The 23,353-nt window shown below is 66.7% G+C and overlaps 3 protein-coding genes across 3 annotated transcripts; 2 read left to right on the forward strand and 1 right to left on the reverse strand.

Annotated features, from left to right (window-relative positions):
- The first annotated feature begins 4,934 nt into the window (after nucleotides 1-4,934).
- Nucleotides 4,935-12,090, forward strand: Fam83h (family with sequence similarity 83 member H). The gene is made up of 5 exons (XM_042669469.1): nucleotides 4,935-5,027; nucleotides 7,057-7,518; nucleotides 8,204-8,368; nucleotides 8,437-8,561; nucleotides 8,719-12,090. Exons 2-5 carry the CDS (start codon nucleotides 7,072-7,074, stop codon nucleotides 11,309-11,311), a joined length of 3,330 nt encoding a protein of 1,109 aa, XP_042525403.1. The 5' UTR covers nucleotides 4,935-5,027; nucleotides 7,057-7,071; the 3' UTR covers nucleotides 11,312-12,090.
- Nucleotides 12,091-12,228: 138 nt separating this feature from the next.
- Nucleotides 12,229-16,224, reverse strand: Mapk15 (mitogen-activated protein kinase 15). Its single transcript, XM_042669391.1, is given in 11 exon segments — nucleotides 12,229-12,575; nucleotides 13,448-13,581; nucleotides 13,722-13,885; nucleotides 14,015-14,081; nucleotides 14,083-14,143; nucleotides 14,852-14,896; nucleotides 14,899-14,941; nucleotides 15,079-15,108; nucleotides 15,238-15,251; nucleotides 15,254-15,326; nucleotides 16,204-16,224. Coding segments are annotated over 11 exon segments (999 nt in total).
- Nucleotides 16,225-17,784: 1,560 nt separating this feature from the next.
- Nucleotides 17,785-19,241, forward strand: Ccdc166 (coiled-coil domain containing 166). The gene is made up of 2 exons (XM_042669392.1): nucleotides 17,785-18,213; nucleotides 18,303-19,241. The coding sequence occupies exons 1-2, from the start codon at nucleotides 17,785-17,787 to the stop codon at nucleotides 19,239-19,241; spliced, it is 1,368 nt and encodes a 455-aa protein (XP_042525326.1).
- Nucleotides 19,242-23,353: the final 4,112 nt, after the last annotated feature.

The raw sequence follows: 23,353 nt of genomic DNA on the forward strand, positions 1-23,353 counted from the left end.
CGCGTGTGAGGGTCCCCGCGTGTGAGGGTCTCCCGTGTGAGGGTCCCCGCGTGTGAGCGTCTCCCGTGTGAGCGTCTCCCGTGTGAGCGTCCCCGCGTGTGAGCGTCTCCCGTGTGAGCGTCCCCGCGTGTGAGCGTCTCCCGTGTGAGCGTCCCCGCGTGTGAGCGTCCCCGCGTGTGAGCGTCCCCGCGTGTGAGGGTCCCCGCGTGTGAGCGTCTCCCGTGTGAGGGTCCCCGCGTGTGAGCGTCTCCCGTGTGAGCGTCCCCGCGTGTGAGCGTCTCCCGTGTGAGGGTCCCCGCGTGTGAGCGTCTCCCGTGTGAGCGTCCCCGCGTGTGAGGGTCTCCCGTGTGAGGGTCCCCGCGTGTGAGCGTCTCCCGTGTGAGGGTCCCCGCGTGTGAGGGTCTCCCGTGTGAGCGTCTCCCGTGTGAGGGTCTCCCGTGTGAGCGTCCCCGCGTGTGAGCGTCTCCCGTGTGAGCGTCTCCCGTGTGAGCGTCCCCGCGTGTGAGGGTCCCCGCGTGTGAGCGTCTCCCGTGTGAGCGTCTCCCGTGTGAGCGTCCCCGCGTGTGAGGGTCCCCGCGTGTGAGCGTCTCCCGTGTGAGCGTCTCCCGTGTGAGCGTCCCCGCGTGTGAGCGTCTCTGTGAGCGTCTCCCGTGTGAGCGTCTCCCGTGTGAGGGTCTCCCGTGTGAGCGTCTCCCGTGTGAGCGTCCCCGCGTGTGAGCGTCCCCGCGTGTGAGGGTCTCCCGTGTGAGGGTCCCCGCGTGTGAGCGTCCCCGCGTGTGAGGGTCTCCCGTGTGAGGGTCCCCGCGTGTGAGGGTCTCCCGTGTGAGGGTCCCCGCGTGTGAGGGTCTCCCGTGTGAGGGTCCCCGCGTGTGAGCGTCTCCCGTGTGAGCGTCTCCCGTGTGAGCGTCCCCGCGTGTGAGCGTCTCTGTGAGCGTCTCCCGTGTGAGCGTCTCCCGTGTGAGCGTCTCCCGTGTGAGGGTCTCCCGTGTGAGCGTCCCCGCGTGTGAGCGTCTCTGTGAGCGTCTCCCGTGTGAGCGTCTCCCGTGTGAGCGTCTCCCGTGTGAGGGTCTCCCGTGTGAGCGTCTCCCGTGTGAGCGTCCCCGCGTGTGAGCGTCCCCGCATGTGAGGGTCTCCCGTGTGAGGGTCCCCGCGTGTGAGCGTCCCCGCGTGTGAGCGTCTCCCGTGTGAGGGTCTCCCGTGTGAGGGTCCCCGCGTGTGAGGGTCCCCGCGTGTGAGGGTCCCCGCGTGTGAGCGTCCCCGCGTGTGAGCGTCCCCGCGTGTGAGCTTCTCCCGTGTGAGGGTCCCCGCGTGTGAGGGTCTCCCGTGTGAGCGTCCCCGCGTGTGAGGGTCCCCGCGTGTGAGGGTCTCCCGTGTGAGGGTCCCCGCGTGTGAGCGTCTCCCGTGTGAGCGTCTCCCGTGTGAGCGTCCCCGCGTGTGAGGGTCCCCGCGTGTGAGCGTCCCCGCGTGTGAGGGTCTCCCGTGTGAGGGTCCCCGCGTGTGAGCGTCCCCGCGTGTGAGGGTCTCCCGTGTGAGCGTCCCCGCGTGTGAGCGTCTCCCGTGTGAGCGTCTCCCGTGTGAGCGTCCCCGCGTGTGAGGGTCCCCGCGTGTGAGCGTCCCCGCGTGTGAGGGTCTCCCGTGTGAGCGTCCCCGCGTGTGAGCGTCTCCCGTGTGAGGGTCCCCGCGTGTGAGCGTCTCCCGTGTGAGGGTCCCCGCGTGTGAGCGTCCCCGCGTGTGAGGGTCCCCGCGTGTGAGCGTCCCCGCGTGTGAGGGTCTCCCGTGTGAGGGTCCCCGCGTGTGAGCGTCTCCCGTGTGAGCGTCCCCGCGTGTGAGCGTCTCCCGTGTGAGCGTCCCCGCGTGTGAGCGTCTCCCGTGTGAGCGTCCCCGCGTGTGAGCGTCTCCCGTGTGAGGGTCCCCGCGTGTGAGGGTCTCCCGTGTGAGGGTCTCCCGTGTGAGGGTCTCCCGTGTGAGCGTCTCCCGTGTGAGCGTCCCCGCGTGTGAGCGTCCCCGCGTGTGAGGGTCTCCCGTGTGAGGGTCCCCGCGTGTGAGCGTCCCCGCGTGTGAGCGTCTCCCGTGTGAGGGTCCCCGCGTGTGAGGGTCCCCGCGTGTGAGGGTCCCCGCGTGTGAGGGTCCCCGCGTGTGAGCGTCCCCGCGTGTGAGGGTCCCCGCGTGTGAGCTTCTCCCGCGTGAGGGTCCCCGCGTGTGAGGGTCTCCCGTGTGAGCGTCCCCGCGTGTGAGGGTCCCCGCGTGTGAGGGTCTCCCGTGTGAGGGTCCCCGCGTGTGAGCGTCTCCCGTGTGAGCGTCTCCCGTGTGAGCGTCCCCGCGTGTGAGGGTCCCCGCGTGTGAGCGTCTCCCGTGTGAGGGTCCCCGCGTGTGAGCGTCTCCCGTGTGAGGGTCCCCGCGTGTGAGCGTCCCCGCGTGTGAGGGTCCCCGCGTGTGAGCGTCCCCGCGTGTGAGGGTCTCCCGTGTGAGGGTCCCCGCGTGTGAGCGTCTCCCGTGTGAGCGTCCCCGCGTGTGAGCGTCTCCCGTGTGAGCGTCCCCGCGTGTGAGCGTCTCCCGTGTGAGCGTCCCCGCGTGTGAGCGTCTCCCGTGTGAGGGTCCCCGCGTGTGAGGGTCCCCGCGTGTGAGCGTCTCCCGTGTGAGGGTCCCCGCGTGTGAGCGTCTCCCGTGTGAGGGTCCCCGCGTGTGAGGGTCCCCGCGTGTGAGGGTCCCCGCGTGTGAGGGTCCCCGCGTGTGAGCGTCTCTGTGAGCGTCTCCCGTGTGAGGGTCCCCGCGTGTGAGCTTCTCCCGTGTGAGGGTCCCCGCGTGTGAGGGTCCCCGCGTGTGAGGGTCCCCGCGTGTGAGCGTCCCCGCGTGTGAGGGTCCCCGCGTGTGAGCGTCCCCGCATGTGAGCGTCTCCCGTGTGAGCGTCCCCGCGTGTGAGCGTCTCCCGTGTGAGGGTCCCCGCGTGTGAGCGTCCCCGCGTGTGAGGGTCCCCGCGTGTGAGCGTCCCCGCATGTGAGCGTCTCCCGTGTGAGCGTCCCCGCGTGTGAGCGTCTCCCGTGTGAGCGTCTCCCGTGTGAGCGTCCCCGCGTGTGAGCGTCTCCCGTGTGAGGGTCCCCGCGTGTGAGGGTCCCCGCGTGTGAGCGTCTCCCGTGTGAGCGTCCCCGCGTGTGAGCGTCCCTCCGTGTGAGGGTCCCCGCGTGTGAGCGTCCCCGCGTGTGAGCGTCTCCCGTGTGAGCGTCCCCGCGTGTGAGCGTCTCCCGTGTGAGGGTCCCCGCGTGTGAGCGTCCCCGCGTGTGAGGGTCTCCCGTGTGAGCGTCCCCGCGTGTGAGCGTCTCCCGTGTGAGGGTCCCCGCGTGTGAGCGTCTCCCGTGTGAGCGTCCCCGCGTGTGAGCGTCCCCGCGTGTGAGGGTCCCCGCGTGTGAGGGTCTCCCGTGTGAGCGTCCCCGCGTGTGAGCGTCTCCCGTGTGAGCGTCCCCGCGTGTGAGGGTCTCCCGTGTGAGCGTCCCCGCGTGTGAGCGTCTCCCGTGTGAGGGTCCCCGCGTGTGAGGGTCTCCCGTGTGAGCGTCCCCGCGTGTGAGCGTCCCCGCGTGTGAGGGTCTCCCGTGTGAGCGTCTCCCGTGTGAGGGTCCCCGCGTGTGAGGGTCCCCGCGTGTGAGGGTCTCCCGTGTGAGCGTCTCCCGTGTGAGGGTCCCCGCGTGTGAGGGTCCCCGCGTGTGAGCGTCTCCCGTGTGAGCGTCTCCCGTGTGAGCGTCTCCCGTGTGAGGGTCCCCGCGTGTGAGGGTCTCCCGTGTGAGCGTCTCCCGTGTGAGGGTCCCCGCGTGTGAGGGTCTCCCGTGTGAGCGTCCCCGCGTGTGAGCTTCTCCCGTGTGAGGGTCCCCGCGTGTGAGCGTCTCCCGTGTGAGCGTCTCCCGTGTGAGGGTCCCCGCGTGTGAGCTTCTCCCGTGTGAGGGTCCCCGCGTGTGAGCGTCTCCCGTGTGAGGGTCCCCGCGTGTGAGCGTCTCTGTGAGCGTCTCCCGTGTGAGGGTCCCCGCGTGTGAGCTTCTCCCGTGTGAGGGTCCCCGCGTGTGAGAGTCCCCGCGTGTGAGGGTCTCCCGTGTGAGCGTCTCCCGTGTGAGGGTCCCCGCGTGTGAGCGTCCCCGCGTGTGAGCGTCTCCCGTGTGAGCGTCCCCGCGTGTGAGCGTCTCCCGTGTGAGCGTCCCCGCGTGTGAGCGTCTCCCGTGAGTCTGGCCCTCTGAGTGCACGAGGACCCTCGGTCCGCCCGGTCGGCCCTGCGTGCGGGGCGCAGGCGGGAGCCGGCCTGGGAACGGCGGGGGTGCGGGCGCCGCGTGGCGGGCCCCTCCGTGCGTCCCGGCCGGCCCTGCCCGGCCCGGCGCCCGCCCGCCTCGCCCCGCCCCGCCCCGCCGGCCTCACCTGCCCGGCCGCGGCGGCACACGCCCCGCCTCGCGTCAGGCCGCGTCTCCTAGCGACCGAGCCGGAACTTCCGAGGCGACCCGACTTCCGGGGCGGGGGTCAGGGGTCAGCGTTGGGGGGTCGGGCTAGGGGGTCTGGCCAGGGTCCTCCTGCGTCCGGCTCGCCGTGGGCGCAGGGGCTCGGGGTCTAACAAGTAGGGCCCCGGAGGCTCGGGCGACCCCGGTCGCGGGCCAGGGGTCCCCGGCGTGGGGCGCCGGCGCGGGCCGGGGGGCGCGGGGTCCCGCGCGGGGGGGGGCGGGGTCAGGCCGGGGTCCCGCGCGGCGGGGGGGGCGGGCCGGGGTCCCGCGCGGCGGGGGGGGTCAGGCCGGGGTCCCGCGCGGCGGGGGGGTCGGGCCGGGGTCCCGCGCGGCGGGGGGGCGCGCAGGAATGCGGGCGCGCCGGGGCGGGGCCGCCCCACCCAGGTGCTGCCCGGGCAGGCCGGGCGCGGGCGGGCGGGGCGGGGCGGCGCGTGAATCAGGCCGCGCGGGCGGGCGGGCCGCGCCGGGGAGTGGCTGCCGGACCGACCGGACCGCGAGGCCGCTGGGCGGCGGTCGGCTGCTGCTGCCCCTGTGCCGAGACCCCGCACACCTGGCCAGGTAGGGCCCCCTCCCGGCCCGGCGGGCGGGGCGCGGGGCGAAGCCTCGTGCGCGAGGCCGGGGCGGCGGGCGTGGGGAGCGGGGGGCGCACGCCGCGGGGCCCCGGGAAGCGGGAGGGCGCGCCGGCCGCGTCCCAGCTCGCCCGTCCCCCGCAGCCTACCTGAAGGCTGGGGACGCGCCCCAAGACGGCCGGGGCCCGTGTGGAGGGCCGGAGGCCGGGCGGCCCCCTCCCGAGCCCGTGTGCGGTACCGGGCGGCCCCGCTCCCGGGGCGCCCAGCCCGCCACTTCCGCCCGGCGGAGGCCGGCCTCCGGCCACCTCCCCGCGCCTACGCCCCTGCGCCTGCCGCCCCACACCGGGCCACATCCCCTCCCTGGGTCCCGAAGCCCCAGGCCCTGAGGTGGCCCTGCGCCGGGAGCCCTGGTTCCGGCCGGCCGCAAGCACGGGGTCCCGGAGGCCCGCAGGCTCCAGGTCGGAGGTGCCGGCCTCCTGCTGAGTCACAGGTCTGGGTGGGATGGACCCCGGGGTGGGGGGCGGGCGGGGGCAGGCCGGCAGGTCCTCCCCTGTGCCTGAGGGTGCCGCCGCCCCAGCACCAGGGAGGAAGCCCCTGAGCGTTGTGGGGGCGCAGCAGGGTCTGGGAAGCTCCGCACCCGTCCACCGGGCCACATGCTCTTCACCTACACCCCACCTCCCCAGAGATCGGAGGGCAGAGTCCCTTCCGGTGCGTGTTCCCCACACCCGGAAGTGCCCTAATACCTGTTGACACTTTCCCATACTGTGCAAGTTTGAGCGCGTGGCTGACCCTGTTCATGGAGGGCAGATACGTGTGGAGCCCGTCCAGCAGCCCCGGTGGGCTGGTACCACCGGGAAGGAAGGGAGCCCGCCTGCAGCCGGGCGGCTGTGCTCAGATGCTGGAGCAGGTGCACCCCAGCGCTGCAGTTACCCTTTGACCTGCTCCCTTCCACCAAATCAGCATGGTTCTCTGGGTCATACGCAGCAGGCCTCAGCCCTCCACACGAGGCAGGGGTCTCCTTCCACTGGGCCGTGTCATCTTTCGGCCGAGGGAGTCTCAGGTCTCTTAGGTCCCCTCGGCAGAGCCACATCTGCCAACCTGTGTGTTACATAAGGCAGGAGGCTCCCCAGCTCCTACACCTGAGAAGCCATCCCCAGTGCTGCGTCCACCATGGAGGCTGGCAGGGCTCAGGTGTTCAGTGATGGCTCTGGAAGGCCCACTGGAGTGTGGGCTGCTGGTACGGCCTCTGACCTCATCCTCAGCGCTGCTGGTGGCAAGTCAGGCTTGGAAGGTTCTTGCAGTCGTGGGAGATATTTAGTGCCAGCTTTGCCGAGAGGCCAGCATGATGAGGCTGTAGCCCTGAGAGGTTTTAGCTATGATGGACTGTGGCAAGATGAGTGGGGGAGGCGAAAGGCAGAGGAGCTGATGGGCAGGGACAAACTGCAGTGATCAGAGGGCTGGGGCTGGACTGTGCATGGGAAGGGGTGTGGCTAGATTATGTGGGTGGGGCTTACGCACACCATCCCCAGGTGAGTCAGTGTGCTTCACTCACTGGAGGCCAGGTGTCTTGGTGTGGAGGGCCTGCCCCGACTTTCCCAGGAGTGGCACAGTGTCACAAAACTCAAAAGGATGAGTCTGCATTATGTTTGTCTTTAAGCCCAAGTAACAATGAATAAAATATCTTCTTATAGAAAAAGGGATTCCCAAAGCCAGAGTGTGAGTTGAAGTCCTGAAAGAGAGGAGAGGGCTTGAGACTGGAGCCACTGTCCCACGGTGGGGTGCAGCCAACCCTTGAGTTCTGACTAGGGTGGAGTCCCAGCTAGAGAGGCTGAGGACAGGGCTGGTTACCTGTGACCCACCTGGCATCGCCCAGGCCCTGGAACCCTGGAAGTCTACCAGACAAGGGTGGAATGCCAGTCCTCCCAAGGGCCCTGACGGCCCTCCTGCGCCGTGCCCACAGGAGGGGAAGAAGAGGGGGCTGCTGCCCCACCCAGTAACGTGTCTCCCTGCGCCTCCAGGCCCCCGGCCCCAACATGGCCCGTCGCTCGCAGTGCTCCTCGCAGGGGGATAACCCGCTGGCACCTGGGTACCTGCCACCTCACTACAGAGAGTACTACCGCCTGGCCGTGGACGCGCTTGCCGAGGGGGGGCCAGAAGCCTACAGCCGCTTCTTGGCATCCGAGGGGGCACCTGACTTCCTGTGCCCAGAGGAGCTGGAGCACGTGAGCCGCCACCTGCAGCCCCCGCAGCATGTTGCCCGTGAGCCCCCTGAGGGCAGCCCCCCCGACGTGGACATGGATGGCTCCTCCGGCACTTACTGGCCAGTAAACTCGGACCAGGCTGTGCCTGAGCTTGACCTGGGCTGGCCTCTGACCTTCGGCTTCCAGGGGACCGAGGTCACCACTCTGGTGCAGCCTCCACCCCCGGACAGCCCCAGCATCAAGGACGAGGCGCGGAGGATGATCCGCTCTGCCCAGCAGGTGCTCCTCACGGGCTTGGTGGGCAGTGGAGAGGGCTACCTAAGCCAGCCTGGAAGACCAGGGGGAGAAACAGGGAGAAGGAGAAACTCATGAGGTGGAGGGAGTTAGGGGGGCGGGCTACTGGCCAGATGTCTGTCAGAAGTTCACCAAAAGTCCAGTTAGTGCAGGCTGTAGGTGCCATGTGTGTATGGCTGGTGTCCACAGGGTGTGTGGCCCCTGCTAGCCTGGGATAGCTGTGCAGAGAAATACCTGCAGTCAGCCAGGCACCGTGGCTCATTCCTGTAATCCTAGCTACTCAGGAAGCTGGGATCTGAGGCTCACGGTTGAAAGCCAGCCCAGGCAGGAAAGTCTGTGAGACTCTTATCTCCAGTAAACCACTAGAAAGCCAGAAGGCTCTGTGGCTCAAGTGGTAGAGCGCACGCCTTGAGCTGAAGAGCTGAGGGACAGCACCCATGCCCAGAGTTCAAGCCCGACAACCAGAAAAAAAAAAAAAACAAAAAAACCCTGCAGGCCTGGCCAGTGGACCCCTCTGTGCAAGGGCAGAGCGGCCACACCTTGGGGCTCCCTTCTGTTGGCTGTTATGTTCTGGGACCCACGCCAGGCACATCTGCAGAAGCCCTCTGGTAGGGGTCTGGGTGGGAAAACAGGCGATCAGCCCACCCTCCTGACCCGGCACCGCCCCCAGGTGGTAGCTGTGGTGATGGACATGTTCACCGACGTGGATTTGCTCAACGAAATGCTGGAGGCGGCAGCCCGCAGGGTTCCAGTCTACATTCTGCTGGATGAAATGAACGCGCAGCATTTCCTGGACATGGCGGACAAGTGTCGTGTCAATCTGCACCATGTGGATGTGAGTGGCCAGGAGGGGTGGGGGGCAGGGGAGGCCTGGGCCTGAGCCTGACGGACTCTACTCCTCAGTTCCTGCGTGTCCGCACTGTGGCGGGCCCAACCTACTACTGCCGCACAGGGAAGTCCTTCAAGGGCCACGTGAAGGAGAAGTTTCTGCTCGTGGATTGCGCCGTTGTGATGAGCGGCAGCTACAGGTCTGCATGGCTGGGAGTCCCCAAACCTGGCCGGCCCTCCCCAACAGCCCCCCTCCCTGAATGACGCCCCCCCCAGCCCAGAGCCCCTGCTTCCCCGGCCACCCGCGGGCCCTGGCAGCCGCATGCCTCCCCTGACCCCGGCCTGGACCTCCCACAGCTTCATGTGGTCCTTCGAGAAGATCCACCGCAGCCTGGCGCACGTGTTCCAGGGCGAGCTGGTCGCCAGCTTCGACGAGGAGTTCCGCATTCTCTTCGCGCAGTCGGAGCCGCTGGTGCCCTCGGCCGGGGCGCTGGCCCGCATGGACGCCATGGCGGTCGCACCGTACGCGGGGGCCGGGCCCCTGGCGGGCGTCCCCGGGTTCGGGGCGCCAGCGCCCTTCTCCTTCCCCAAGCGCGCGCACCTCCTGTTCCCGCCGCCCCGGGACGAGGGCCTGGGCTTCCCCTCCTTCCTGGACCCCGACCGCCACTTCCTGTCTGCCTTCCGCCGGGAGGAGCCGCCCGCGGGGCTGGCGGGGCTGCGGCTCCCGCGGCGGCTGGACGTGGACGCGGGGCCGGGCGCGGAGCCGGGCGCGCGCGGCTTCTTCCAGGCCCGGCACCTGGAGGTGGACGCCTTCAAGCGGCACAGCTTCGCCGACGGCGCGGGCGCGGTGGAGAACTTCGCGCGGCAGGTGTCCCGGCAGACGTTCCTGAGCCACGGCGAAGACCTCCGCTTCCAGACCAGCCACTTCCACCGCGACCAGCTCTACCAGCAGGGCTACCAGTGGGACCCGCAGTGCGCGCCCGCGCGCCCGCAGGGGCTCTTCGAGAAGCTCCGTGCCGGCCGCCCCGGCCTGGCCGACCCCGACGAGTTCGCGCTGGGCCCCGGGCCGCGCTTTGCGGAGCTGGGCGCGGACGGGCCCGGGCACCAGCGGCTGGAATACGTGCCGTCCAGCGCGTCCCGCGAGGTGCGCCACGGCTCGGACCCCGCCTTCGGGCCCGGGCCCCGCGGCCTGGAGCCCGGCGGGGCGCTGCGCCCCAACCTGGGCCAGCGCTTCCCCTGCCAGGTCTCGGGCCGGCCGGGCCCCGAGCACGCGGAGGCGGAGCCTGAGCGCAGGGGCGGCCCCGAGGGCCGCGCAGGGCTGCGGCACTGGCGCCTGGCCTCCTACCTGAGCGGCTGCCACGGCGAGGACGCGGGCGAGGAGGGTCTGCCCCTGGAGGCCGAGGCCTCGGATGACGACGTGCTGGGCCCGGCCCGCGACCCGCCCCCGCCCGCCCTGCGCGGGCCGCTGGGGCCGGGCGGCGGCGGCAGCGCGGAGGACGCGGGCCTCGCCACGCAGGACTCGTTCCGCTCGCGCCTCACGCCACTCATCCAGCGCAGCTCCCGGCTGCGCTCCTCCCTCATCTTCGCGTCCCAGGCCGAGGGCACCGCCGGTCCCGCGGCCGCCACCACAGAGAAGGTGCAGCTACTGCACCGTGAGCAAACGGTGAGCGAGACGCTGGGCCCTGGCGGCGAGGCCGTGCGCTCCGCCGCCTCCACCAAGGTGGCCGAGCTGCTGGAGAAGTACAAGGGCCCGGCCCGCGACCCGGGCGGCGCCTGCGCCGTGGCCGTCGCCAGCCACAGCAGGGCGCTCGCGTGCCAGGCCTGGCGGGAGGAGGCGGCGCCCGGCGGGGCAGGCGCGGAGCGGCGCAGCCTGGAGAGCTGCCTGCTGGACCTGCGCGACTCCTTCGCGCAGCGCCTGCACCAGGAGGCCGAGCGGCAGCCGGGCGCCGCCTCGCTCACCGCCGCGCAGCTGCTGGACACGCTGGGCCGCGGCGCCGAGCGCCTGCCCTCCCGCTTCCTCCCCGCATCCCCGCGGGGCCTCGACAGCCCTCCGCCCGAGGGGCCCGGCGCCCACCCGACGACGCGGCCTGAGCGGAGAGGGAGCCCGCCCGCGCCCGGCTGTCCCGCCCGCAGGGGCGGCCCCCCCACGGTGCCTATGGAGCAGAAGGGCTGCCCGGAGCGGCGGGGCAGCCCGGTGCCGCCCGTGCCCGAGCGGCGGGGCAGCCCGGTGCCGCCCGTGCCTGAGCGCAGAGGCAGCCTCACCTCCGCAGAGGCTCCGAAGGCCGGCCCCGCGGAGGAGGCGGCGGGCGGCCCCATGGAGGTCCTGCGCAAGGGCTCGCTGCGCCTCCGGCAGCTGCTGAGCCCCAAGAGCGAGCGGCGTGGAGAGGAGGAGGGCGGCGCCGCGGCGCCCCAGGAGAACGGGCAGCCCGAGAGTCCCCGGCGGCCATCGCTGAGCCGGGGCGACAGCGCCGAGGCCGCGGAGGAGCGGGGCGGGCGGGTGCGCCTGGCCTCGGCCACGGCCAACGCCCTGTACAGCAGCAACCTGCGGGACGACACCAAGGCCATCCTGGAGCAGATCAGCGCCCACGGCCAGAAGCACCGAGGGGTCCCCGCCCACAGCAGCCCGGAGCTGGGGCGCCCGCCGGCGGCCGGAGACCTGGCCCCAGACATGTCCGACAAGGACAAGTGCTCAGCCATCTTCCGTTCAGACGGCGCAGGGCCGCAGGCCCGGCTGAGCCGCACGCTGCCCGCCAGTGCCGAGGAGCGGGACCGGCTGCTGCGCCGCATGGAGAGCATGCGCAAGGAGAAGCGCGTCTACAGCCGCTTCGAGGTCTTCTGCAAAAAGGAGGAGGCCGGGGCAGGGGACAGCCTGGCCGAGGAGGACGCCAGGGACAGCAAGGTGGGCAAGTTCATGCCCAAGATCCTGGGTACATTCAAGGGCAAGAAGTGAGCGAGCCAAGCCGGGCCGGGCCCCCGCCACCAGCCCTGGGCCGTGTTTGAGTAGTGACCACCAGGCCCTGGTGCTAAGACTGTGGGGCCTGACTGGGGGTTTCCCAAACTCAGTGTTCCCTGGACTCCACTTCTGGGGCCCAGGAGTATTCCTCAAACCCAGCGTTCCACAGACTGCTCCTGGGGCCCAACGAGTGTCCCCCAAGCCCCACTCCACTTGAATTCGCCTGGCAGCTGCCCTGTCTCTCACCATGGCCCATGCTCCGCCAAGGGCTCCTCCCAGCACCCGTGGCCTGTCCCCTCCGCCATCTTGGGCTCGGGTCCCTTTGGGGGCTGCCATTCGCCTCAGGGACCTGGCTCTGCCTGGGTCCCGTGTCTTTCAGGGTCCTCATCGCTTTGTGCCTCGACTTCCTGATCTGTCTCGGGCCTTTTGTCTTCTCAGGAGCTCCTGTCTCGGGGCGTCCGCTGCCCCGGCCCCTGCTCTGTCCTCTCGCTCCCTGCTGTGCTTGCCTCCACCCTCCTTGGGCTCTGCGTGCTCTCAGCTTCCTGCCACCTTCTTGGCATCCGCCCTCCTGCTGTGGTAAAGGTAAAGCTATCTGTGAGGAAGTGTTGGGGTGCTCCTGGGGTGACAGGCCACTGGGGCAGGGATGCGGGGCCCTGGAAGCACCACCCTGCCCCCAGGCTGTAGCCCCCCGCCAGCCAAGTCTGCCCTCCAGCCATTCCCTGGGCAGCGCTAAGAAGCCAGGAGGGGATCACAAGCACAATAAAAGTCTGGATGGACACCTGTGCCGCAGCCTCATTCATGCCCCACGGGGGCAGGAGCGGTGGGGGCTGAGCCCAGGTGCCTCCCCGGCGGGGCGCACCGACCCGCGGGGCCACCCTCGGGCTGGGGTCCCGACAGGGCGCCCGGGGCCCCCTCTACCCCGCGCTCCAGCTCTCCCGCGGGCGTGGGGGGCGCCCGGGACGGCGGACGGCGGGGTCGAGGCCTAGCGCCCGGTAGAGGAGGCCGCTCTCCGGGCACCGGGAGCCGCACGTCCACTCTGCATCCGGGCGGTGGAACCTGCGGGACCAGGGTGCAGGGGGTGCACTGGGCTGCCGGGGACCCCGCGCCGGGCACAGCCTGCCTGCACTCAGGCACGCGCGGCCCCCCCCGCCCGCCTCTGCCGCGGTCAGGCGCTGGTCGGGGGCGAACACCAGGAGCCGGCCCAGGAGTCCCAGAGCGTGGGGGGGTTCCCACGGCAGAAGGGCCCAGTGTGTGCCCTGGCCTGCAGGCAAGCGGCCTCGTCTCCCTCCAGGCCCTGCCCTGTGCCGTCTGCAGACCTGCTTGTGGCCCCTGGGCTGGCATCCAACCTGTCCCCGTCCCCTTCCCCATTTCCTGTCCGGATGGACCCTCAAGAGCTGCAGAGAGCTGGGGAGACCCTGACCACCTCTCCCTTTCCTCTGCTCCTCCGGCCTCACCAGGACCCTCTGGAGGCTTCCCACAGCCCTGAGGGGGCTGTTCAATGGAGGAGGGGAATCGCCCCTCTAAAAATTCTCTCCCCAGTTACTTGCTGCATTCAGGGCTGGTGTCAGGAGAGCAGGGTACAGGTGCACAGACCTCTTGTGCCAGCTATGGAACGGTGCCCATTCCTGCCTCCGCCCCCCTCCACACACATACCCTCACCGAGACCTCAGGTTGTGCAGAGCCAAGGTGCTGTGTAGTCTGAGCGGAGAGCTGAGAGGCCTGGGGGGAGGGTGACCAGGCCTGTCTGCTGAGGGCCTCCGGCCAGCTGTTCCTTGTGGACCCGGGGCCATCGGCGGGGCTGTGCTGAAGTGGCCCCTATGAGGGCCCTCGGTCCTGGCTGCACGCGCTCCCCAACACCTTTCTCCACCTCTCCCCACATTGCTGGGTTCCCTGGCTGGACTCTCAGCAGCACCCCTGCTCCCCACATTCCTGGGCAAGCTGGACCCCAGCTGTGTGGCCCCTGAGGCCCTGTGCTAGGCCTTACTTCCCCCACAGCTGCCCATGCTGGGCCCTCCATCTTCACGGCCTATGCTATTTCCAGTCCTCCTGGGGCTCCGAGTCCACCCCTGCCGCCTCCTCACCCCGTCCCCCTCCCTGGTGAATTGCTGCTTCCCCACAGCTGGGCTCACGCACCATCCACCAGCAGGGGGATGGTCTCCAGGACCAGCTCCAGCTGGCGGAGGGCAGATGAGCAGGGGAACAGCGGCCAGCCTCCCAGCATCTCTCCCAAGCAGCCCAGGCTCCACATGTCCACCCCAGGGGTGTACCTGGGGCAGGAAGGGGAGTGGACGAAGGGCTGCTCAGGGGTGGAAGCGGGTGCAGACAGGGGGGCCCAGGAAGGCCCATGTGGGAGTAGCCACACGGGATGGGCGTGGAGAGGACGGTGTGCTGGGGGACCCACTGTTACCATCTTGAGCTGAGCAGCACCTCCAGGGCTCGGAACCACTATGTGGCCACATGCTGGGTCAGCGCCTGGCCCTCGGGCCCCGCGGGGAGGTCGCCCAGGGAGTGGGCAAGGCCGAAGTCGCAGAGCTTCACGGTGCAGCTGGCGTCCACAAGGACGTTGGATGGCTGGAGAGAGTGGTACGCTGCTGGGTAGGGGCCGGGCGCACACGGGGGCAGGGTTCTGCGGGTGCACACAGGGGCAGGGGTCTGTGGGCACACATGGGGGTGGAGCCTGCAGGCAGCTTGAGGCAGAACCTTCTGGTCTCTGTGGATGAGCGTCCCGGAGGAGATGCATGTGGCGGCCTGCAGGGGCTGTGGAAGATGTAGCTCTGTGGACATCGCACAGCAGGCTGCCCTTCTGGATGACGGCGTTCAGGTCGGTGTCTGGGGAGGTGGGGGAGCCGGCGAAGGACATGCAGGTCAGCCTGGGGGTGAACCCCCCTGACCCTCAGCCCGTCCTGGGCACTCCCTGCTTGGCTACTCTGCCAAGCCTCCATTCTGCTCCCTGTCCAGTAGACAATAAAGTTCTGCCAATCTATTTTCTTCTTTTTCTTTTTTATTTTTGTCAGTCGTGAGGCTTGAACTCTGGGCTAGGACGCTATCTCTGTACTCTTCAGCTCAAGGCGAGTGTTCTACCGCTAAAGCAAGTGCTCTACTGCTTGAGCCATAGTGCCACTTCTGGTTTTCTAGTGCTTTATTGGAGATAAGAGTCTCATGGACTTTCCTGCCCGGGTTGGCTTTGAACCATGATCCTCAGCTCTCAGCCTCCTGAGTAGCTAGGATGACGAGTGTGAGCCACCGGCGCCCGGCTTGCAGATCTATTTTCATACTCTCATGTCACCCTTGTGTTACAAAGCGAGTGGGAAAAAGAACACATAGCTGCAAGTGGGGACAGAGCAAGAGCCCCATGGGAGCAAGCAGTGGTCCCCACCAGGCTCAAGAGGCCAACTCGCCAGCCCTGTGTCCTTGGGTACGTGACACGGCCAAGGGCACTAGCCACAGAAGAGACACAGGCAGCAGAAGGACAGAGAGGCCGCAGGCAAGGCCCAGGGTGGGGCAGAGAGGAGAAGAGGCCAATGAGGCCCTCCTCGCCCATGGACTCAAACACCAGATAAATGTCCTTGTCATTCTCAGCTGGGTCACCGCAAGCAGGGGTACGATGTTGAGATGACCCCCGAATGCCTGTGGAGAGTTGCTGCTGCTGGGAGGCCCAGGCGTGCTCTGGGCATCGAGGGGCCAGCGTCCCCCTTGTCTGGAGAGATCTGAAGCTGGGAGGACAGATGCAGGCCAGACAGCTCGCATCCTCCAGAGCCACTCACCTGGAGAAGCGTGACCTTCTAGAACATTCTCTGAAAGAGACAAAAACACCCATCCACCCATCCAGCCAGTCCGGCCAGGAGGCCTGCTGTGACGTTCAGAGCTCCTGGCCAGGCACCAGCCCTGCCCACCCCTACCCCCCACCCCTGCCCAGCACTCACCTGAGCATCTGTCTGTCTCTGAAGGCATGGAAAATTTTCTTGATAGCCACCACCTCACCAGCCACTACCCTCCACACGATGCCACAGGTCTGGGGGCAGCGCGGTCAGCAGCGGCGCCAGCATCCTGCCCAGCCATCCCCTGCCCACAAAGGTCATCCCTGCAGAGGAGAGCTGCACAGTCCAGCCTCTGGGTTCTGGGAGGAGGAGGTGTGGTGAGGCCTTTAGAGGAGGCCACCAGGGGAGGAAAAGCTAGCGCCAGCCCTGGGAGGACCGGAGGCCATGGTGAGCACTTAGGGTACTGCCCCTGACAGGCTCGAGCTCTTTGCCTTCCAGCCAGCTGAGTGCTCCGGCCCTGTTTCCCGCCCCCCCCCCCCCCACCTTCCTGGCCTGTCCCTTGCTCCACCCTGTCCGATCTGCTTGGCAAATCTCCTTGCTTCTCCCTTCAGATGCATCCAGTCTGACACTTGAATGCCCGAGGCCCGGCCTTGGTCCAAGCCTCCGGTATCTCCTACCCCTCCTCCACAGGGCAGACCAGGGAGCCCCACAGGCCCGTGCTAGCCAGAGCCCAAGACCTCAAGGTTGAGCAGCAGCTGCCTCCCTCCTCCTGGTGTTCACATCTACACAGCTGTGACTTCTACAGGGGCCAAGCTCCTTCCACCTCAATGCATTTGTGCTGGCTGTCTGTACTTTCCAGAATGTTCTTCCTTTCTCCTGCAGTCAGTGTACACTGAGGGGCACACCCTACCTCCCCAGCGTGTCCTGGGGCAGGTAACATGCCAGGCTGCCCGAGGGCAGGGGACGGGGCAGGGGCTACAGGGCCTGAGTACCAGCCAGCTTCCTTGGGGAAAGTGAGGCACGGGGGCTCCAGGAAATGTTTAGGCCGCTGAATCAGCCGCCAGCGTGGGGCGACCAGACCCGCCCATGGGCAGGCGGCGGACGCGGGCGGACGCGGGCGCCCCGGCTCACCCCTTTCCCGAGCCGCGACATGGCACCGGCTCCGGTCGCAGACGGGCCCGCCCCGGCCCTGCGTCCGCCCCCGCCTCCCCTGGGACCGCCCTGGCTTTGGGCCCACGTCGGCCCGCGGTGTCTACTTGGGGCCAGGCCCGCTCCGCAGGTTCGCGGCCGGGGACGACCAGAGACGAGCGCGGCGCGGGAGGACGCCGGGCCGGGAGCGGCCCAGGAAGGGGCAGCGAGGGGAAAGCGCAGCGCCCGGCCCCGGCGGCGGCCTGCGGTCGCGAGCCTCGGAACCCCGCCCCCCGGGCCGGGGCCGGGGCGGGCCGGGCCGGGCCGGGCCGGGCCGGGGCGGGCGAGGGGCGCGGCACCGGGCGGACCGCCGCGCCGGAACCCGGGAGCTGCCCTGCCCGCCGCCGGCCGGGGTCCCGCTCAGGTGAGTTCCCGGCGAAGGCTTCCGCGTTGTCTTCTGAGCTGCGGCCCCTTCGCCGGGACGCCACTCCCGCCTGCGGCGGCGGCCGGGCAGCCGGGAGCTCCGAGCCCTGTCACCCACACAGCAGCCGCCCCAGGGCCCGCAGGGCGGCCCGTACCGAGCTCGGCAGAGCTGGCTCGGCCCAGGACTCGACCTCGCAGCCCCTCCAGCACGCCGCTGGCCCCGGGCCGTCGAGGGCCACGCCGCGCCTCCCGCGCCCGGGACGGCCGCGCCCGTTCCCGAGTGAGCGGCGAGAAGCGCGGAGGCCCCGCACGCTCCGACCCCAGCAGCTCGCCCCGCGAGGGCCCACGCACTGACGGACACGCGCGGGCTTGGGAGCCGCCGAAAGAACGCACTGGGCTCTGGGCCGGCGGCGGGGCGTGTGCGGGACTTAATGCTGGCCTAACCCCAGTCCCACGGAGGCCGCAGGGCCAGGGCTCCTCGGGAGAGGAAAGGCCGTGGGGACGTCTGGGGCCCGCACGGGCGGGCGCGGAAGGAACCGATAGACAGCAGACGAGGACGCTAAGACCCTGGTCCCCAGAAAACGGGTCCGCGGGACTGCTGGCGGCCAGGAAGGCCAGTGCGCGAAGCCTAAGCCCCGCGCGTCTCTGCCCCTCCCGCGGGCCACGCCCCTCTCCCGCGTCTCCGCCCCCTCCCGCGGGCCACGCCCCTCTCCCGCGTCTCCGCCCCCTCCGCTGGGCCCATCCCTCCGCACGCGTGTCTCCGCCCCTCCCACGGGCCACGCCCCTTCGCCCACGCGGGTCCCGCCCCTCCGCACGGACGGGACTTGGAGGAGAGAACTGCCCGGAATGAAGCAGTCCCGCGTTGCCCAAGGAACCATGTAGGGTGGGGAAGCGACTACGTTCTGTTTCCGCAGAAACCGGGAAACCGCGCCTGCCCAGCATCAACATTATCCATGTGGGGTGCTCCCGGGCGCAGCCGAAGTCTGGAGACGCCCGCCCGGATGTGGCCCTGTGTCTGCCCCCCGCCCCCAGCCCTGTGCCCCAGGGAAGCATCCCGACCGTGGATGAGGACCTAGGATTTGGAGGCGGACGCAGGTGAGGGGCTGAGCAGGTGGAGCGGGCGGCGCACGGTGCCCTCACGAGTCCTGGCGCCCCAAGCCCATGGCGCCCAAGAAGAAGCGCGGGGCGACCGGCGGGCGCGCCGGCGGAGGCGCGGAGCCGCAGCTGTCGGAGCGCGCCCAGTACCTGCGGCACGAGTGCCAGCTGCTCTCGGAGCTGATGGACTCCTGCTCCGGCCGCGTGGACCAGGTCCTGCGAGAAAACGCCTTCCTGGACAGCGAGGCGCTGCGCATGCGCGATGAGAACCGGCTCTACGCCAACTACCTGACCGTGCATGCGCAGCGCTGCGCCAACGCCATCATAACGCTGGACGAGAAGAATCGCGTGGACCTGGCCCAGATCCACTGGCAGCGAGCTGAGCTCGCGTCGCTCTACCAGGGTCGCGAGGACGGGGTGCGCGCGCAGCTGCTGGAGATGGAGACACGCGCAGAGCGGATGGCCCGGAAGGTCCAGGAGCTGCAGCCCTACAAGGCCAGTGCGCGCGCGCCCTCGGACGGGTCGGGGGCCCACGCGAGGGGGGCACGCTCCCCACCCCGGCGCTGACAGCGCTCCCGCCGCAGGAGCTGCAGCTGGAGCAGCTGGCGCGGATCCGGACTCTGGAGCGCGAGCTGCTGCACATGCGCGTGGAGCACACGCAGCTGCTGCACCGCGTGAAGCGGCGCTTCATGGAAGACCAGGCGGCCTTCGAGCGCGAGGCGCGCCAGCGCGTGCAGTCCCTGGGGCGGCGCGCGGAGCGGGAGGCGGCGCGCGCGCTCATCGCGCACACGCAGGCCATCAAGGCTGACAACTGGCGCCTCCGCCAGGAGCTGCTGGCGCTGCTGCACCGGAACCGGCTGCTCATCAACCTGCGGCGCCGGCTGCTGGAGCAGCGCGAGCAGCTGCGGCACAATCACGAGGACGCGCGGAACCTGGAGCGCGTGCACGGCTGGCTGCGCCGGGGCCCCAGCGGGCCCCAGCTCTGGCAGCCCCCCGCCCCGGCCCAGCCGGCGGGGCCCGACTCCATCCCGGCGCTCGGGACCCCGTCCGCAGCCTCCACGCACCCGGCCTCCCCAACGCCCACCGAAGGCCCGTCGCGCCCCGCCTCCCGGCACCAGTCGGCCAGGTCCTCGCGCGCGGCCTCCCGGGTCTCTTCGGCTGCTGAGCCGCGCCCGGCTTCTCAGGGCCTGCTGGCCCCGCCGCCGGCCGCCCCCCAGCGCGGCTCCCGGGCCCAGTCCCTAGCCCCGTCCCGCCGGAGCTCCCACATGCCGTCGCTGACCCCATCCCTGACGCCGTCGGCTGGGAGCTCGGACACCTCGTCCGCGGCGCAGTCCCGCGAGAGCTCGCGGTTCTCCACACGGTCCTCCCTGCGATGGCCCTCACAGGACACGCTCGCCTCCGCCAAGTCCGGCCGCTCCAGCCTGTCCCGGCACGGCGAGCAGGGCGAGCAGGGCGAGCAGGGCGAGCCCGCCGAGCCCGCCGCCCCGGGCCCCAGGAAGACCGTCAACATTGTCTCGAGTTGAGCGAGCGGCGCGGGCCGGGGTAATAAAGTGCTACCCGCACCCGCACGACGCCTGCGCGCCAGCTCCCGACTGGGTGTCCCATTCCTCTATCCCCGCGACCCCCCGGGAGCCAGGCCTGCCTCGGGCCCGGGCCGGGGAAGCGGGGGCTGCGCGGCGCTGGAGGCCCGCGAGAGGGGAGCAATCCCCAGCACCGCGGAGGGGCTGTCCGCTGAGCCTGCAGAGAGCTTTGCGGGAACTTAGAAAATACGATTTCCAACTTAGACAAAGGTGCAAGAACGGGGTCGGCCCCATGGCCAGCATCTAACCTGGGCCCTGCTCTCTTGGTAGCCTGGGACTCTGTCGAAGACTTAATGCCCCTAATCCCTAAAGACAGCCGTGTGTGTCCCCATAGACAGCTGTGAGGGTGTCTCCAGAGATGTGTGTCCCCATGGGTGGCTGAGTGTGTCCTTGTAGACACATGTATCCCCATAGATGGCTGTGAGTGTCCCCAATAGAAGGCTCTTCTGTAGTGCAGTACATGCAAGCAGGAAATGCATTGTGGGGAAAGCACACGTGCAGATGTTTCCACGTGTCCCTTCATGGTTCTTGAGGTCTCTGGAATTATGCTGCTCTTGTGCAGAGTCCCTCAGCTGAGGTCTGACAGCCCTGAGACACAGGGTGGTGGCTAGCCCTGGAGGGCCACACCTTCCCCTTCACAGTGCCCAGCCCCCAGCTTGCGCGCCCTCGGGTCCCGGAGGGGTGTCCCCAAGTGGACTGCCATGTGGGGTGGCATCTCCTGCCTTGGTCTGAGTCCCACTCCACCGCACACCCCACAGAGAACCCCTTCTCTCCCCTGCAGTGTGGAAGGGAAGACAGGGACCTCACCAGCAAGTACAGAAAGTGTGTCTTTGCAAATTTAATCAAAAGCTGGAGCAGAAACACTAAGTTGTGGTGACTTACTGTAGATCACCACCAAGTAGGCCTGGAGAACTGAGCGCTGATGAGCACTCATCGCTGACACCTTTGGAGCACAGCTCGAAGGTTTCTCACAAAATTAGATTCTGGGGCTGGAAAGGTGGCTCAGTGGTAGAGTGCTTGCCTAGCATGCATGAAGCCCTGGGTTCGATTCCTCAATACCACATACACAGAAAAAGCTGGAAGTGCTGCTGTGGCTCTGGTGGCACAGCACTAGCCTTGAGCAAAAGAAGCTCAGGGACAGTACCCAGGACCTGAGTTCAAGCCCCAGGACTGGCAAAAAAACAAAAATCCAACTAGCCAGGTGCCAGTGACTCACACCTGTAATCCTAGTTACTTAGGAGGCTGAGATCTGAGGATTGGGGTTCAAAGCCACCCCAGGCAGGAAAGTCCGTGAGACTCTTTTTTTGGGTCCGGTCATGGGGCCTGAACTCTGGGCCTGGGCGCTGTCCCTCAGCTCTTCAGCTCAAGGCTAGCACTCTACCACTTGAGCCACAGCGCCACTTCCGGCTTTTTTTCTTATGTGGTGCTTAGGAATCGAACCCAGGGTCTCAGGCATGCAAGACAAGCGCTCTACCACTGAGCCACCTTCCCAGCTCCCCGTGAGACTCTTATCTCCAATAAGCCACTAGAAAACTGGAAGTGGCACTGTGGCTCAAGTGGTACAGCGCTCACCTTGAGCTGAAGAGCTGAGGGACAGTGCCCAAGCCGAGTTCAAGCCCCATGACCAACCAAAAAAAAAAGATCCAACTAGACATACTCTTACCATGAGATACAGCAACTGAGCTCCTTGGTATTTTTACCAAAGAAATCTTAGGTCCACACAGATGTTTACAGCAACCTTAATCATAATTGCCCAAATTTCTGCAAGCAGTGTTTGTCAGTTTTTCATCACTGTGGCAAAGTACTTGGGAAAATCAATTTAAATAAAGTTTTCTTTTGGTGCTGGTCCTGGGGCTTAAACCCAGGGCCTAGCTACTGTCCCTGAGCTTTGGTTTGGAGCTACAGCTCCACTTCCAGCATTTTGGTAATTAACTGGAGATTAGAGTCACAGATTTTCCTGCCAGAAGTGGCACTGAACCTCAATCCTCAGATCTCAATCACCTGAGTTGGTAAGATTATAGGCATAGGCCACCAGCACCTGGCTAGCTTTTTATAGTTTAAAACATAATTTCAGCCAGGCGCTGGTGGCTCATGTCTGTAATCCTAGCTATTCAGGAGGCTGAGATCTGAGATTGCGGTTCAAAGCCAGCCTGGCAGGAAAGTCCATGAAACTCTTATCTCTAATATAACACTAGAAAACTGGAAGTGGTGCTGTAGCTCAAACAGTAGAGTGCTCACCTTGAGCTAAAGAGTGCATGGACAGTGCCCAAGTACAGAGTTCAAGCCCCACAACTGACAAAAACAAAAAACATAATTTCAGACAAGAAAATTCAAACGCATAATATTTTTTATAAAGACAGAAAAATTAATGTGAAAATTATTAAATTACACCACAAGTTAGAAGACAAATGACCATCCTGAAAAAAATATTCACAATAAAGGACAAGAGACAATGAGATGTAAAGAAAAGGAGGGCTGGGAATGTGGCTTATGGCAGAGCACTTGCCTAACATGCATGAAGCCCTGGGTTCCATCCCTCAATACCACATACACAGAAAAAGCTGTGCTGGTGCTGGTGCTGTGCTCAAGTGGTAGAATGCTAGCCTTGAGTGAAAGAAAACTCAGGGACAGTGCCCAGGCTTAGTTCAAACCCTAGGACCAGGAAGTACATTTTGTGAGCAAGTGCACATGCACGCACGCGCGCACACACACACACACACACACTATATTCCACCACTCCAGCAATTGGGAGGTGAAGACAAGACCACACACACACACACACACACACACACACACACACACGCACGCACACACACACACACACTCTCTCTCTCTCTCTCTCTCTCTCTCTCTCTCTATTCCACCACTCCAGCAATTGGGAGGTGAAGACAAGAGGATCTCAAGTTTGAGGCTGGACTCAAGAACATGGAGATGGAGGGGAGGGGGAAGGAGGGAGAGTCTAGAATGCAGAGAATTTTTAGACTGGCAACAGTGTGTGGCATGGACAAGCAGCAGGAGCACATCAACACAGGCGACACAGAATGGCAGCACCACAGACAGCAGTGTGGTGATTCCTTTTAAAGTGAGAAATAGACGGACCCCAATGGACTACATCTGAACACACATATCCCCAAACCCACCTAGCCCCCAGGGCGCTGGTCTAGGTGGGCCTCTGGGAGGGGGAGGACCACGAAGACAGAGCCCTCACAAAGGGCTTGAAGAGGTAGGAGAAAGTTGCCTGGGCCCTCTGCCATGCAAGGTTCCAGGCAGGACCCCACTGCCAGGGAAGAGGCCCACCAGACACCTCGGCCCTGCCTCCTGCCCATCTCCATCCCCAGCCACCACAGGTGGGGGAGGAGTTCCTCTGGTCTGCAAGCATCAGGCTTACCCAGCTTACAGCCACGAGTAGACTAGGATATTTGTAACTCAGCAATAAAAGCAGTAGGTATTCCTCTGAGCAATTAAGACCTGCAAGCCAATACTTCTACACAAAAATGGTTTTATTCAAAACCGGAAAGCCAAATTTCCACAAACAAGGGGACAAATGGCCGAGGGTTCATCTGCCACGGCACACGGCTCAGCACACACAACTATTACAACACAACCTGGCTGTGTAAACACACTTGGAGTGACCAGCTGGACATGAGGACAGGCCTCAGAGCAACATGAGGTTCTAGAAGCAATGCTAAGCTACTGCAGAAAGCCATTTCCAAAGGTGGAGGCCAGGCTGGCATGGGAAGCTCTGCGGGCTGACTCGCGGCTCTCCCTGACTGTGGGCAGTTCCGCTGCTGTAGGAGCTTCCATGTCTTTACACTTGCTTCCCTGGCACCTCGAACACTTCCAATAACGGCAGGTTTTCCAGAAAAGAACATGGCATGGCCTTGTTGAATTATCTGCCCACTTGAGACTGGAATTCATTAAAAACATAAGCCAGGCACTGAGCCTGGCACTGGTGGCTCACATCTGTAATCCTAGCTTTCAGGAGGCTGAGATCTGAGAATCATAGTCCAAAGCCAGCCCAGGTAAGGAAAGTCCATGAAGACTTTTTTGTTGTT

This window comes from Dipodomys spectabilis, unplaced genomic scaffold (assembly GCF_019054845.1).
Source record: "Dipodomys spectabilis isolate Male_0828 unplaced genomic scaffold, ASM1905484v1 ptg000495l, whole genome shotgun sequence".
In the NCBI taxonomy this organism is placed as follows: domain Eukaryota; kingdom Metazoa; phylum Chordata; class Mammalia; order Rodentia; family Heteromyidae; genus Dipodomys; species Dipodomys spectabilis.

What these genes read in the sequence shown, in the direction of transcription:
- Ccdc166 (XM_042669392.1), top strand. Translation starts at nt 17,785, where the DNA reads ATGGCGCCCAAGAAGAAGCGCGGGGCGACCGGCGGGCGCGCCGGCGGA. An exon ending in AGGAGCTGCAGCCCTACAAG is followed by an intron (nt 18,214 to 18,302) that starts GCCAGTGCGCGC and finishes CTCCCGCCGCAG; the next exon opens with GAGCTGCAGCTGGAGCAGCT.
- Fam83h (XM_042669469.1), top strand. Translation starts at nt 7,072, where the DNA reads ATGGCCCGTCGCTCGCAGTGCTCCTCGCAGGGGGATAACCCGCTGGCA. An exon ending in TCAATCTGCACCATGTGGAT is followed by an intron (nt 8,369 to 8,436) that starts GTGAGTGGCCAG and finishes TCTACTCCTCAG; the next exon opens with TTCCTGCGTGTCCGCACTGT. An exon ending in GTGATGAGCGGCAGCTACAG is followed by an intron (nt 8,562 to 8,718) that starts GTCTGCATGGCT and finishes GACCTCCCACAG; the next exon opens with CTTCATGTGGTCCTTCGAGA.